Below are 16,387 nucleotides of genomic sequence, written 5' to 3' on the forward strand. Positions count from 1 at the left end.
AGTGATCCTTCTTTAAAGGCAGAGGATATCAGTATGTCAAGCTAGGGAAGTGAATATTGGTAGTTTATTTTCAGTTCCCAAGCAGGTCACCTGGAAAGGGCTCATGGTCTAGGCAAGCTGTGTGGCAGCCACTATCTACCAAGAATGAACAAGGCCTGCCACTTCCACCTCCCAACTCTGAGTAAAAATGCTTTCAACTTTGTGATCAGAAAGAAATGATAAGCCCAATATGCAAGATTTTTCCACCACCATTTGTCCAAAGACAAAGAGTTTTTTTCTATCAATCTTGATGTATTTATTCACACATTTCATAAAAATGTCACAGTTAGGAGTGAAATCATTACAATGACATGAGTAACTGTACACGCAGACCCCAAGTGCAGAATCAAATTTCCATCAGTCAGAACATGGAGCAACGGTAACTCCTTTGTACCTGTGCATGTGTGTGCACATGCATGCACACACACACACATACTCTCTGTCTCATGCACACATCCATCCACACCCCAACAATCACAGGTGCTAAGTTTGGACATAACCCAGGGACTCTTCCCTAGCTTCTGTGAGGTCCTGGGGAGAAGAAAAGCAATGAATGAAACGCAGCTAGGACTGCTCAATGCATCTTTCTGCTCTTCCAACAATGACTGTGAGAAGGCAAGACACACCGGGGCAGCTACTTCCTTGGCACAAAAATGAACAGGCAACAATGAGGTCAAAGAAGGGTTTAAATCAGTCTCAAGTTCAAATCACTCTTCTTTATTCATTTATTATAAGAGATGGGGGTCTCGCTATGTTGCTCAGGCTGGCGTGCAGTGGATAGTCACAGGCACGATCCCACTACTGATCAGCACAGGAGTTTTGACCTGCTCCACTTCCGGCCTGGGCCGGTTCACCCCTCCTTAGGCAACCTGGTGGTCCCCCGCTCCCAGGAGGTCACCATATTGATGCCAAACTTAGTGCAGACACCCGATCGGCATAGCGCACTACAGCCCAGAACTCCTGGGCTCAAACAATCCTCCCACCTCAGCCTCCCAAGTAGCTGGGACTACAGGCACACACCACTGTGCCCGGCTAAATCACTTTTCAACACCACAAAACAGTAGCAAGCAGACCAAAAAAAAACACACAAAAAACAAAAACCTCTGGCCATCAAGACTCCAGAATAAAGGGACAGAGGAGGATTTAAAACTTGATCCTTACTTATTCTCCTAACAAACTGCGGCATGACCATAAGCAAAACCAGCTGGGTCTAACTGACAGCATCTGATTGTGAATTTATCCCATTCTGGCTCTGAAAAGAGTAAGAAAAACTTTTTAGAGGAACATGATGGTAACATAAACCACATCTCCACTATATTAGTATTTGCAGCAAGATTACATCTATGCATTCACACAGCTTGTCTACAGATCTGAGAGCTCCAAGGGAGTGGCCCAGCCCCCCATTCCTCCACCTTTAGCCTTCTAAGAACAAGTCAAACCTGAAATGTGAAAAATAATGTCTGCATCAAAATGGTGATCCTTTCTATACAATGGGACTAAGGTAGAATCCCACTCAACTCCAACTTCTTCATTTTGACATAAAATTTAAAAAATTTTTAAACTAAATTTAAAGGCGATGTTTTGAGCATCAAAAAGCTTCTATCTAAAATGATTAGTCTCCCAGTGCTCTTGGTAAATAGGAAAGGTTAGGAAGGAGGAAATGATCCAATGAATATAGAAGAACTGGCTGATTCAAAGGAAAAACTGCTTTGGATAAGGTGAATCAATGGGTGGTATTGTGCAAGCAAGGAGGGAAATTTCTTGGTACAAATTTCATGTCACTGGCCAGGCATGGTGGCTCACATCTGTAATCCCAGCACTTTGGGAGTCCAAGGCAGGAGTTCAAGACCAGCCTGGGAAACATAAGGAGACTCCAACTCTACTTAAAAAAAATAATAATAACAACTTCATGTCCCTAGAGATAAAAGCAAGGTGCAGACAAGGCACTTAACACAGCCAAGTATCATTCACCCATTGACATCAAGATTGTTACCAAGAGTACTCCCAGTAGCCCCTCATTTGAGAGACTCAACCAACCAACTACACTTTCCAGGTGGACCTGTAGAACTGAAGGAAATCCAAAGCGCTGCACAATTGATGGGATTTGGAATGTCAACAGAGGAAACTACTCAGAGAAGCAAATGAAGGTCATTCCCTTCTGGCCTGAGGTGAGAGGTTTGTTCCAGATTCGCTCAGTGAGATACCGAATTTCAAAATAGTTGGCCTGAGAATATGACAACACTCCCACAAATGTAGCCTTCTTTTCTTCTGATAAGAGCAACAGGGCTCTGAATAAAATGGGACATGAGTTACTGAATTATCTTCTTACACTGGAAGTTACAGCAGATGCCTTCTAATAACGTGGCATGTCCCCGTTCTATAGCAGTGATAAACGACTGAGACGGGGCCTGAAGCGCCTGTCCCTTCTTATCTCAAAGCCTGTCAGGCATACTCAATCCGAGCAGGGCCACAACTGCCCTCGTTCTTTCGCTCAGAGGACTGGCTGGTGGCCTTGGCTTCATTACTCATTTCCAGAGGCTTAGCCGAGATGTAGTCCTTTACTTTAATCTCCATATTCTTGGCTTTCAGAGTGGCCATGTGCAGCTTCTCCAGGAAATCAGGCATGCCTGTCAGGAAGACAGGAATCAGGTTAAGCTGACATATAAACCAACAGTAGGCTCAAAATTAGAAGACCCCATTTATTTGATGGTAGGGAACTAGCTCTTCGTTATAAAGATCATGGCCTGACTGATAGATAGCCTGTGAATAACAGCTGCCTCCCAGAAGGCGTTCCCAAAGCATGGGTTGTAAAAACAACCCATGATCTTTGCTCCTTCTTTGAAAAGAGGTACTAATCAGGCCACTTAAGTCCCAAAAGGATCTTTTAATCTAAGTATCACTTATTAGTGTCATTAAAATACCTGCCAATTTTATTTAGACAAATGTCAAACAGAAACACCTAATCTCTCTGTTCTCCCCCTGAAGCATGTAAGAAGCTGCCTATAGAGAACCAGAAAAAAATCACAAGGATGCTTTCTCAGACAAGAAGGTGGAAGGGAAAGCTGCAGTTATAGCCATGATGTATAACAGTTGTTAAGACAAGTGCCCCTTTCCCCAGGTGACTGCCCTATGATCACCATATTTTCTATCTTATGGCCTTCAATCATTGAAGAAGAAAATGTAAATATGTTAATCTACACAGTCCATATTTAAGGCATTGAAGCAAATGTTTTTAAAGCTCTCCTCTGGGTACAAGTTCCTTTCTGGGACCCTGTAATTCTCATCCCTTCAATCTCTATCTGGAGTCTTTGGTATCTTCATAGTAATTCAAGAATGAACCAGAAAAGGGTTGGGCACGGTGGCTCATGCCTGTAATACCAGCACTTTGGGAGGCCGAGGCAGGTGGATCATTTGAGTTCAGGAGTTCGAGACGAGCATGGCCAACATAGTGAAACCTTGTCTCTCCAAAAAATACAAAAATTAGCCAGGCATGGTGGTGGGTGCCTGTAATCCCAGCTACTCAAGAGCCTGAGGCAGGAGAATCACTTGAACCTGGGAGGCAGAGGTTGCAGTGACCTGAGATCACGCTATTTCCACTCCAAACTAGACAAGAGAGTGAGACTCCATCTCAAGGGAAAAAAAAAAAGAACCAGAAGAGACGTTTAATTTTCCCAACAGGACTCCAGTGAGACAAGTACTAATCTTGCTGCCCTTAAGAAGATAGAGAAAACAAAATGCTTAATGCAGGCCCTGTATACTTGCCCTTACTTACCACTGGAAACCATCCAACTAACACAGTAGCGAGGAAACACTGTTTGGGGATTGTCACTGTATGTCAGTAAGTAGTCAAAGCCATTCTGGAAAAGAAAAACAGCAAAAATGAAGAACCCTGAATCACTTACCACAACCTTCAAATCCAATACCATAGAATAACTATAATCTGATTCTGGAGCAGAGAGTGTCATTTCTTTTTTTACCTTGTGCAGAAAAGAGTTAACACAAAAGGCCTGAGACACTACTATCTATAGAAAGGCCTGCTTACAATGTTGACCCTTGGCCAACTTGGCTCCCAGTCAACAGTTAGCTTATAAGGCTGGCTCCCTGAACCTACACTATGCAAACAATGTGATTTATCCTGAACACAGGCTTTGCTTTTGGGGGTCTGGAATTCTGTTATGTGCTAAGCAGACGGCATTAAGTAACCAGCTCCCAATAAAAACTTTTGGTGTGAGGCTGGGCATGGTGGCTCATGTCTGTAATCCCAGTACTTTAGGAGGCCGAGGCAGGTGGATCACTTGAGGTCAGGAGTTTACAAGCCTGGCCAACATGACAAAACTCCATCTCTACCAAATACAAAAATTAGCCAGCCATGGTGGCACACACCTATAGTACTTTCCACCTTCCAGCTACTCTGGAGGCTGAGTGAGGCATGAGAATTGCTTGAACCAGGAGGCAGAGGTTGCAGTGAGCCAAGATCAAGCCACTGCACTAGAGTCTGAGCAATAGAGTGAGATTCCATCTCACAAAAAAAGCTTTGGGTGGTAGCTGGGTGCAGTGGCTCACGCCTATAATCCCAGCACTTTGGGAGGCCAAGGCAGGCAGATCACTGAGGTCAGGAGTTCCAGACCAGCCTGGCTAACATGATGAAATCCCGTCTCTATTAAAAATATAAAAATTAGCCAGGCATGGTGGCATGCATCTGTATTCCCAGCTACTTGGGAGGCTGAGGCAAGAGAACTGCTTGAACCTGGGAGGTGGAGGTTGCAGTGAGCCAAGATCGTACTACTACACTCCAGCCTGGGCAACAGAGCAAGACTCTAAAAATTTTTTTTAAAAATCTATATTTTGTACACAGTATGCATATCCTGAAGACAAAAAGACATACAAATTTGTGTTCTTCATATTACTGGTGATCACATTATATTGTTATTCTGAGGCTGTGTATTTCAACAAATGAGTAGTTAGTTGTATTAGGGTTCCTGGGAATTGAGTTCTACAGTACAGGGAAATATAAAAGATACAAGATAGAAACAAAAACTCCCTAATCCTGAATTTGAATGAAAAGTATTAGTATATACTTAAGATTTGTTTTATCTTAAAAATAAACATACAAATAAAATGTATTACTTGGTTTTAGCTTCTGAAAAGGTCTACAAACAATAAACAACCCAGTTGCTATGAGTACTCTTAGCAGCCAAATTTTGGTATTTAAATGCCATTTTCCAATAAAAGGAACTAGGACTCCCTGAAGAAATGTTAATTTCCAGGTTTAAAACTAAAAATATACAAGATGAACCTTCAACATCTTGTAGCACCTGAAAGCAAGATAGCTTCTACGGTCATGTCAAAGGGCCATAAGCCAACAAGAAGGTTCCCAATGACTAAAACTAGGATCAATTTGAGCATCAGTAAGGATAACGAATTTAAAAACTAAGTACGTTTAAGTCTGTCAGTTTCTTTCTTTTTTTCTTGAGATGAGTCTCACTCTGTCACCCACGCTGGGGTGCAGTGGAAAGATGTTGGCACATTGCAACCTCTGCCTCCCGGGTTCAAGCCATTCTCCTGCCTCGGCCTCCCGAGTAGCTGGGATTACAGGCACACACCACCATGCCCAGACAATTTTTGTATTTTTAGTAGAGATGGAGTTTCACCATGTTGGCCAGGCTGGTCTCAAAATCCTGATCTCAAGTGGTGCTGGGATTACAGGCATGAGCCACTGTGCCTGGCTTTTTTTTTTTTTTTTTTGAGAAGGGTCTCATACTGTCGCCCAGGCTGGCATGCAGTGGCACAAACATGGCTTACTGTAGCCTTGACCTCCTGGGATCAAGCGATTCTCCCAACCTCAGCTTCCCAAATAGCTGGGACTACAGGCGTCTGTCACCATGCCCAGCTACTTTTTATTTTTATTTTTTGTAGAGACAGAGTCTCTCCATGTTGCCCAGCCCAGAGCTGTTTTAAAAATTTCTTATTTGGACTAGGCATGGTGGCTCACACCTGTAATCCAGCACTTTGGGAGGCTAAGGTGGAAGGACTGCCTGAGCCCAGGAGTTCAAAACCAGCCTGGGCAGCACGGTGAGACCACATCTCTACAGGCTGCAGTGAGTTGTGATTATGCCGCTGCACACTAGCCTGGGTAACAGTATAAGACCCTATTTCCAAAAAAAACCAAAATCCTTATTTGAAACAAATACTGAAATATATAAGAGAAGACATGGGTTCTCCTATAGTAAAGCTAGAATTTGCTTCAAAATAATCAGGGGAGTGGGAAAGGAAATGAGAAAGGCTATGGATAAAACAATTTTGGCCTTTCCCAAAACAATGAGTTGATAACTGGAGCTGGGGACAGATACATAGAGTTCATTAAACTCTTCTACTTCTGTACCTTTTGTATATATTTCAAATTTTCCATGATAAAAACCCCCTAACTTGGCTCAAAGATCTACTTCCCATTTGGCAAATCCAAACTCAGCTGCACTGTCTTCGAGTACCCTCTGTACACAGTCAATGCAATTTATCACTTCTTCCTAACCACTACCTTCCTTAGCATGTGAGTCTCTGGGTGCATACATGGCTCATCACTCTCTTTGTCTTTGCTTGAATCATGTCTTCTAACCCCAGTGTCCTGCTTGCCTATCCAGTTTTTTTTTTTTTTTTTTACAAGGACCAACTCAAGTCCTACCTTTTTCATAAGAGTTCGCCACAAAAATAATTTTTAAAATTATACTTATAGGCCAGCACAGTGGCTCACGCCTGTAATCCCAATACTTTGGAAGGCCAAGGCAGGTGGATCACTAGGTCAGGAGACCTAGCCTGGCCAAGATAGTGAAATCCCATCTCTACTAAAAATACAAAAAAAATTAGCCAGGCATAGCAGACACCTGTAATCCTTGCTACTCAGGAGGCTGAGGCAGAGAATTGCTTGAACCTGGGAGGCGGAGGTTTCTGTGAGCTGAAATCATGACACTGCACTCCAGCCTGAATGACAGAGTAAGACTCAGTGCCCCCCACCAAAAAAAAATTACACTGATAAATCTTATTCTCCCAACATAGCTAAAATAAATATTAACCAGATGAAACCTACTCTGCTAAGTGCTAAACTATGCCCTTAGCTGTTTCATGGTCATAATTTCTTAAGGTAGCAATGCTAGAACTCAAGTCACTTTTTTTCAAATAAGCAACATATGGACATGGTTCAGAAGTCAAAAACAACATAAAGGATGTGAGGCAAAAGTCCCCTCCTACACCATTCCCAGCCTGACCTCTCCTTCCTAAAGGTAACTAGCAGAGCCTCATCTCCCTTCTATCCTCTAAAGCTAGGGCTTTCATTTTAACCACAATCTGTTGTAAATGATCCTTTTCATATCACAACCTAGTTCTCTCTCACTCTCATCATACACACACTCAAATGTATTTATGTAACCAAAGTTTCATGAAATACTCTTACACTCAGGTAGTTTCTATTCTGCTCTATTTATTCCTTTTCTTTCTTTTTTTTTTTAAAAGCTAACCATAATCCCCCAAATTAGTTGTTTTCTACTAATAGGTAGCAACCTGTGGCCTAAAAAGTACTGCTATAAAAATATCACAGAAATAGGCCCGGCGCGGTGGCTCAAGCCTGTAATCCCAGCACTTTGGGAGGCCGAGGCGGGTGGATCACGAGGTCAAGAGATTGAGACCATCTTGGTCAACAAGGTGAAACCCCGTCTCTACTAAAAATACAAAAATTAGCTGGGCATGGTGGCTCATGGCTGCAATCCCAGCTACTCAGGAGGCTGAGACAGGAGAATTGCCTAAACCCAGGAGGTGGAGGTTGCGGTGAGCCGAGATTGCACCATTGCACTCCAGTCTGGGTAACAAGAGCGAAACTCCGTTTCAAAAAGAAAAAAGAAAAAAAAAATCACAGAAGTAAACACAGAGATCCCCCAGTAAAAAAAGAACAAAACATACTACACTGGCTGAAGTGAACCACTGGCTCAAGTATTACTTCAGGTGGTATAAATAAAACTTGATGAGAATAAGAAAACTACACTAAAGAACACAGTCCATATAGCTCTAAATCAAACAGAAGCAACAGGGAGAAACAAGGCTATTATAAGGTGAAATAGAACTAAAACCAGCAGCCACTAGCATCAATATATATACTCTCAATGGAGATTTAGTTTAAAAAGACTGAAAAGAAAAACAAAACACCACACTAAGCTTAAATAAATATTATTTTCAAAGAAAGGTCATAGAATTTTAAAGAAGGCAGAGAGCATGACTCCAACCCTCCCATTTCTCCAGCAAGGAAGGAGAAATCCAGAAAGGTTTCCAGTGCCCTGCCCACTGTAGTGAAATGCTGACAGAAGGCACTCACTGTGGTTCCTGAAGAATGATGCTGATACAGACTAACATGTCAGTGGCAATGATTCTTTCTTATAACTGTCTCTCAGACAAAAGGGAACCAACGGATTGCCACTATCTTGTCCTTGGGGATTTTCCATGTACATCACCTACATTGGAGTTCCCAAAATATGGTTCCCAGACCAGCAGCATCAGCCTCTCCCGAGAACTGTTCCTGGGTCATACCCCCTCCTCCCTAGTTCAGATAAAAGACATCCCTTGAGAAAATTCCATAGCCTTGAGATATTATCTCTCGGATGAGGTAAAACTCACCTCATCAAATGACCTGTGTGGACGGATAACCATCTGGGATTCATATGATCTGACCCTGACAAATTCTGGAGACTCTGGCACACTTGGATGCTCCACAGCACTGGTAAGGAGGAAAGGAGAAGCAAACTCTTAGTAATGTCTATATATAAAACAACAGGGGAGCTAAGTTAAGGGGAAGGCCTAAAAGGCTGGCTCTGATTTTTTAAACTACACACAACAGAGGAGTCACTAAGATGAATAAATACAAACTAACTTCTAAAAATGAAGTGAAGGGGCTGGGCTCAGTGGCACACGCCTATAATCCCAGCACTCTGGGAGGCCAAGGCAGGTGGATCACCTGAGGTCAGGAGTTCAAGACCAGCCTGACCAACATAGAGAAACCCCGTCTCTACTAAAAATACAAAATTAGCTGGGCATGGTGGCACATGCCTGGAATCCCAGCTACTTGGGAGGCTGAGGCAGGAGAATCGCTTGAACCCGGGAGGCAGAGGTTGCAGTGAGCTTACATCACACCATTGCACTCCAGCCTGGGCAACAAGAGTGAAACTCCATCTCAAAAAAAAAAAAAAATGACATGAAGGCCAGACGTGGTGGCTCATGCCTGCAATCCCAACACTGGGAGGCCAAGGCAGGAAGATCACTTAAAGCCAGGCGTCCAAGAACAGCCTGGACAACACTTTGAAACCCTGCCTCTACAAAAAATTAATTAATTAATTTAAAATGAAGTGAGTTCCTTTGGTAATTTATGGATCACTATGCTGTGGGTCAAAAACAATAGCACTGGCCGGGCGTGGTGGCTCACGCCTATAATCTCAGCACTTTGGGAGGCCAAGGTGGGTGGATCACAAGGTCAAGAGATTGAGACCATCCTGGTTAACATGGTGAAACCCCGTCTCTACTAAAAATACAAAAATTAGCTGGGCATGGTGGCACGTGCCTGTAGTCCCAGTTACTTGGGAGGCTGAGGCAGGAGAATTGCTTGAACCCAAGAGGCGGAGGTTGCGGTGAGCCGAGATTGCACCATTGCACTCCAGTCTGGGTAACAAGAGCGAAATGAAACTCCGTCTCCAAAAAAAAAAACAAAAAACAACAACAGCACTTCTTTTAACTACCAACGTTAAAGAACTCAAAAAAACACTAACTAAAAGCTTACATCTCTCCATTCTTCCTAGACAGTCAGAGCCCCCTCATCTTCTAGCTGGATGCATGAGGCACTGGCTGCAGAGAAGCCTGTGGGAGACTCACCAGGGCACTAAGAATATGCAAACTCAGGTACGCAGGAATGAATAGCACAGCTATTCATAGGACTCAGCAAAAGCCACAGGCAGCCATACGTACCGCGACACCAACACCATCATGTTGTTTTCCTGATCCACACTATACCGCCGAACATAAACATAATCCCGTGAGTACATTGGATACTAAAGAAATGTAGGGACAGCATTAGTGGTCTGTATCACACAAACTTGGAGAGAGATAAAAACAGAAGTAAAAATACTCACAGGAAAATGGGTTACCCAGTGAAGAACCTCAGAACCACTAACCACATCCCTCTCAATCACCTCCAGCTTGATCACCAGGGCATCCCACTTTTTTCTATACTCTGTGTCTAGCTGCAGAAAGAGAAAAGACCATGAAGACCCAAAACAAAAATGCAGAAGGCTTTCTGGATGCTCTGGTCTCTGACCCAAGAACCTTATTACAAGGAGATAGTAATCTGACCTAACAAACAGTGAGTGCTGAAGTGTGAGAGACATGGCTGTTTATTGCAGATGATTCTTTCAAAATCACTTTGTACAGGCTAATGTCATTACACTGAATGTGCATCTTAAAAAGATAAACCAAGGAAAAGTGTAACAATATTTTAAGACACATCTGGAAAAGAGTGTAACAGAATATTTTAATAGGCATATCTGAGAAAAAACAATATATAGTCATATAAATATGTAAGGATAAGATAACTCTAAAAGGTTTTAAACTACGAAAGTCTAAAGTATTAAGTAGACATGTCATACACAAAAATGCAAGCAGCATATTTTTAAAAATTTCTGGCATCACTAGTAACTGAAGAATTTCAAATGAAGACAGATATACCATATACATAAAAACAATAAAAATTCATTACAAATTAACAAGATCTAGTGCCTCAGGGGAAAGTGCATTTGCATATTTGAGTGATATTAGAGTGATTAGAGCATATTAGAGTGACTAGAGTGATAGCGCATATTAGCGATAACGAACTAGTTATCGAAGAAGTCTGGCAAAACAAATGAAAAATCCAGAAAGAAAAAATTTTTCTTCTAGAACTCTGGGTGATCCCACCTCCCTGTTTCATTTTTTTAAACATCTTCCGCCACAAGGAGGAAAGCAGTCTTTGAACAGATACTCTTCATCTTTATGAAATAAATACTTGGCTAACATAAGTGGCTCACATCTGTAAACCCAGCACTTTGGGAGGCCAAGGCAGGAAGATCACTTGAGCCCAGGAGTTCAAGACCAGCCTAGGAGGCGTAGGAAGACCCTGTCTCTAAGGAAAAACATTTTACTTAGTCAAGTGTGGTGGTGCATGCCTCTGAGCCTGGAAGCTGAGGTAGGAAAATCACTGAATCCAGGAAGCAGAGGCTGCAGTGAGCCATGATGACATCACTGCACTCCAGCCTGGGTGACACAGCAGGACCCTGTCTCAGGGAGGGTGGGGGGAAGGTTTCATTATGGAAATGTCCTGGATTTGAGGTTAAAGAGATGCAACAACTAAATATAACCCTGACTATGTCTGTACTAAAGGGAAAATGCTATAAAGAACATTACTGAGTCATATCATAAACCGGAATACAAACAGAAGACTACATGAAAGTGTTGCATCAGTGTTAAATTTGCTGATTTCAATAATGATATCATGGTTAGTTAAGAAAATATGACTAGTTTTAGGAAATATACACGGGAAGAATTTAGGAATGAAGGGCTATGATGTATGTAACTTACTCTCAAATTGTTTTGGAAAAAAAAAAAACAAGAAAGCCTCATAAAATACATTAAAATATTTATATCCATTCCTCTATCTGTTCTTCCCAACAGTCCTGTGGGAGGGTAAAATGGATCTCACCACCATGGGACAGATAAAGAAATTCTAAGTCAAATGTTTACCTAAATGCTATGCAATGTGAGATGACAGGTAGATAGATGGATGTATTGAAGCCAATGTCATCTGAGTCAGAGAAATTATTCATGTAGATAGTAACAATTGATATTCAAGGCGGCTCCCAATCTGGAGAGAAAAATTAACTCACCTGAACATTGAAGAACTGCCGAGGTGTCACATCTGTGTAGGTTCCAAAAACTAGAATAACAAGAAAGAATAAGGGATGCTTGCCATACTCTGGTCACTCACCTTGTTTCTATCACTTAGCAGTGTTTTAGTTCTGAAGTACTAAGAGATCTTAAAGGCAGGTTCAGAAACTAGAAGTCATATTAGGGCAACAAAGAAAGACAAAGATGATCTACAGCAAAGATGACACAGACATTTGTCATCTGGGAGAAGAAAAACAACAAACAAAAAACCATGTGAAATTTTCTGAGAAACAATCAGAACAGTTTAGAGAAGTACGAGGAACAGAAATCTCGTGCACATGGGCAACTTCGGAACACAAAAGACAGCCACACTGTACTCACCTCGGTACCGGTAGAGGTGGGTGCCTGTAATTGGGCGCCGCCACAGCTTAAAGTGTTTCTTATCCATCACCATTTCCCAAGGTTGCTCTTTGTCCTCCAAATCTTCATTCCCTTCTGTTTGGGCTTTTGGTTCTGGAGGGTGACACTGGACTCCAGAGCTCTGAAACATATTTGACATTTCTTCCAACCGCTTCATCTCATTAATGGATCTGGAAAGGGGAAAAAGAGCCATCGTGAGGTGGTTAGTCAGCCTTGTGAAATGAAGTGTCCACCGTGCCCAGCCTTTTATTTTTAAAAAGACAGTCTTAAAAAAATAAGAGGCCTGTGCAAGAAGGTTATACAGTAAACCATAGTATGTAGTATATAAACAGGATGCAGTATAGTGAATTAAAATTGAGTTCCTGAGTTTGAATCTTAGTCCAGTGCTCATTAACTAGAATCTTATTTAGCTAGTTCCTATTTCTAAATCTATAAAAAGGAAATAATAGTACCTATCTCAAGGTTAGGTATAAAGATTACAAACGAAGTGTCAGGTGCTTAATATCTATGGTCAGGCAAAGCAGCTCACGCCTGTAGCCCCAGCACTTTGGGAGGCTCAGGCAGGAGGATTGCTTGAGGCCAGGTTCAAGACCAGCCCAGAAAACACAGTGATGCCCTAGCTCTAAGAAAAAATTTTAAAAATCAGCCAGGTGTAATGGCATGTGCTTGTAGTCCCAGTTATAGGCTGAGGTGGGAAGATCACTCGAGCCCAGGAGTTTGAGGCTGTGGTGACAATTGTGCCACTGTACTCCAGTCTGGGCACAGAGTAAGACTCTGTTGCTTAAAAAATAAAAGGCTAGGCACAGTGGCTCACACCTGTAATCCCAGCACTTTGGGAGGTCAAGGTGGGTGAATCACCTGAAATCAGGAGTTCAAGACCAGCCTGGACTCATGGTGAAATCCCATCTATACTAAAAATACAAAAATTAGCTGGGCATGGCAGTGGGTGCCTGTAATCCCAGCTACCTGGGAGGTTAAGGCAGGAGAATCACTTGAACCCAGGAGGGGGAGGTTGCAGTGAGCCGAGATTGCAACATTCTCTCCAGCCTGGGCAACAGAGTGAGACTCTATCTCTAAAATAAATAAATAAAATAAAATAAAATAAAAGTTAAGTATCTAGTATCTAGCACATAAGTAGCTCTCAAATACTAACTATGAGGGTTTATGGATTTAAAATGTCAATTGATATCTTTTGTTCATTTTTTATTGGGTTGTCTTATTATAAGTATACATATGTTCCCCCTTGTTTTTAAATGATAAATTCACATACCATAAAATTCATTATTTTACAATGTATAAATCAGTACTTGTTAGTGTATTCACAAGGTTGTACAACCATCACCCCTATCTAATTCCAGAACATTGTTATCACCCCCTAAAAGAAACCTCTACCCATCATTACTCATTTCCCATTCCTGCCTCCCTCCAGCCCTAGGCAGCCACTAATCTACTTTCTGTCTCTATGGAATTGCCAATTCTGGACATTTCAAGTAAATGGAATCATATGATACGTATCATATGATATGTAACCAGCCTGGCCAACATGGCGAAACCCCATCTCTATTAAAAATATAAAAATTAGCCACGTGTGATGGCAGGAGCCTATAATTCTAGCTACTTGGGAAGGAGAGGCAGGAGAATTGCTTGAGCCTGGGAGGCGGAGGATGCAGTAAGCTGAGATGGTGCCACTTCATTCCAGTCTCAGCAAAAGAGTGAAACTGTCTCAAAAAAAAAAAAAAAATATGCTATAGACATTTGTGTACAAACCTTCATATAGACATGTTCTCAATTCTCTTGGGTAGATTCCTAGAAGCAGATTTGCTGGGTCACAGTAATTATGCTTAACTTTTAAAGCAAGTGCCAAACTGTTTTCCAAACAATCGTTACCATTTTATATTCACATCAGCAATGTCTGAGGATTCCAAATGCTCCACATCCTTGGTGCCACTTGCCCCACTTATTATTGTCCATCTTTTAAATTTCAGCCATCTTAGTGGGTGTGCAATGTTATCTCATTGTTCTTGATTGGTATTTACCTAACCTTTTCATGTGCTTATCCTATTCTTGATAGTATCTTTTGATGCACAAGTGTTTTTAATTCTGATGAAGTTTAGTTTTTCTTTGATTGCTTATGTTTTTGCTGTTATATCTAAGAAACCATTGCCCAATCCAAGGTCACAAGAACTTTTGCCTATATTTTCTTCTAAGAGTTTTGTTTTTAATTTTAGCTTACATTTGGTTTTTACCTCATTTTGAGTTAATGTTTGTATGGTAATGAGGGAGGAGTCTAAACTCATTCTTTTGCATGTGCTTCTCCAGGTGACCCAGTGCCATTTGTTGAAAAGACTTCCTTCCCCAGTGAATTGTCCTGAAACCCTTGTTGAAAATTGACCAAAAGGAGGGATCCAAGATGGCCAATTAGGAGCAGCTCAGGATTGCAGCCATCAGTGAAAGCGTGAGGGTGAGTGGACACCACATTTCCAGATGGATTTTTATTGCCCACAGACCAGGAGATTCCCAGGTAGAGGAACCCCATGGGTCGCCAGCACAGCTGTTTTGGCCAGCATCCCAGCATGGTGGTTCTCCATACAAAATACACGTGTCCAGGCACTGTTTTAGCTGGCGATTGGAACTCCTGGGAGACAGACTCACCCATTCATCTGATTAAAAAGGGGACTGAAACAGGGAGCCAGGCCAGGAGATTCCCGGACAAAAAAGCACCAAGAATCTCAGCGCGGTTTCAGCCAGTGCAGTCTGGGTTATCACACGGGAAATCACACAGATTCCAGCATCTTTAACAGGTGACTGGAACACCTGGGAAATAAAAGGGGCTCTGAGGAAGGGAGCCAGGTGATCAGGCTCCGCTGGTCATACTCCCACAAAAAAACAGCAATCAGAAATGCTCTGGATTGAGAGTTTCACAGCAAGCACAACTGAACCCAGGACGGTCCAGCTCTGTGCAGGAAGAGTGTCCACCATTAATGAGGCAGTCCACCACTATGGAAATAGTTCGCTATTGCGGAAGCAGTCTGCTTTTGCTGAGGCAGTCCACCATTACAGAGACAGTCTGCCATTATAGAGGTGGGCTGCCATTGCCGAGGCAGTTCTAACTACACCCGTATAAACAGGACTGCAGGGAAGTCCACACAGCAGCTGGGCAGAGCCCACAGCAGCTCAGCAAAGCCTCTGCAGGCAGACAGTGACTAGGCTGCCTCCTCACTGGGCAGGGAAGCCCTGAAAAAAGCCAGCAGCACAACAGAAACTCATAAATAAAGCCCTAACTCCCTGGGACAGAGCACTTGGGGAAAAAAAGAGGGTTATGAGTTCTGCTGCAGCAGACTTAAACATACCTGCCCAGCAGCTCTGAATGAACAACGGAACTCACAGCTCAGCACTTCAGCTCCTATACAGGACAGACTGTCTCCTTAAGCAGCACTCCGAGCCCCATATATCCAAAGAGTCACCTAATAAAGGAGAGCTCAGACTAACATCTGGCAGGTATTCTTCTGGGACAAAGATAGCAGAAGAAACTGGCTGCAACCCTTACTGTTCTGCAGCCGCTTCAGGTGATCCCCCAGGCAAGCAGGGCATGGAGTGTACTTCAGCAGTCCTACAGGAGAGGGGCCACTGTTAGAAGGAAAACTAAGAAACAGAAAGAAATAACTTCATCATCAACAAATGGGGCATCCACTCAGAGACCCAATCTGAAAGTCAACAACTACGAAGATGACAGGTGGGAAATCCACAAGATGGGAAGAAACCAGCACAAAAAGGATGAAAACACCCAAAACCAGAAAGCCTCTCCCCCTACAAGGGATCACAACTCCTTACCAGCAAGGGAACAAGGCTGGATGGAGAATGAGTGTGATGAATTGACAGAATCAGGCTTCAGAAGGTGAGTAATAAGAAAATTCTGTAAGCTAAAAGAACATGTTCTAACGGAATGCAAAGAAACTAGGAATGTTGAAAAAAGATTTGACAAAAT

General features: G+C 42.5%; 1 protein-coding gene across 1 annotated transcript in view; it reads right to left on the minus strand.

The window, feature by feature from the left end:
- Positions 1–270: 270 nt before the first annotated feature.
- The window catches only part of STARD7 (StAR related lipid transfer domain containing 7), a 32,171-nt gene continuing 16,054 nt past the window's right edge, over positions 271–16,387 (minus strand). Inside the window, exons 2-8 of the mRNA XM_002757369.7 lie at positions 12,364–12,572; positions 11,982–12,031; positions 10,197–10,307; positions 10,033–10,115; positions 8,695–8,794; positions 3,812–3,896; positions 271–2,666 (exon numbers count right to left, since the gene is read on the minus strand). Coding sequence (XP_002757415.1) covers positions 2,482–2,666; positions 3,812–3,896; positions 8,695–8,794; positions 10,033–10,115; positions 10,197–10,307; positions 11,982–12,031; positions 12,364–12,572 — 823 coding nt within the window. The 3' untranslated portion in view covers positions 271–2,481. The remainder of the gene's footprint in view (positions 2,667–3,811; positions 3,897–8,694; positions 8,795–10,032; positions 10,116–10,196; positions 10,308–11,981; positions 12,032–12,363; positions 12,573–16,387) is intronic.

The sequence above is a fragment of the Callithrix jacchus genome, chromosome 14 (assembly GCF_049354715.1).
Source record: "Callithrix jacchus isolate 240 chromosome 14, calJac240_pri, whole genome shotgun sequence".
NCBI lineage: Eukaryota > Metazoa > Chordata > Mammalia > Primates > Cebidae > Callithrix > Callithrix jacchus.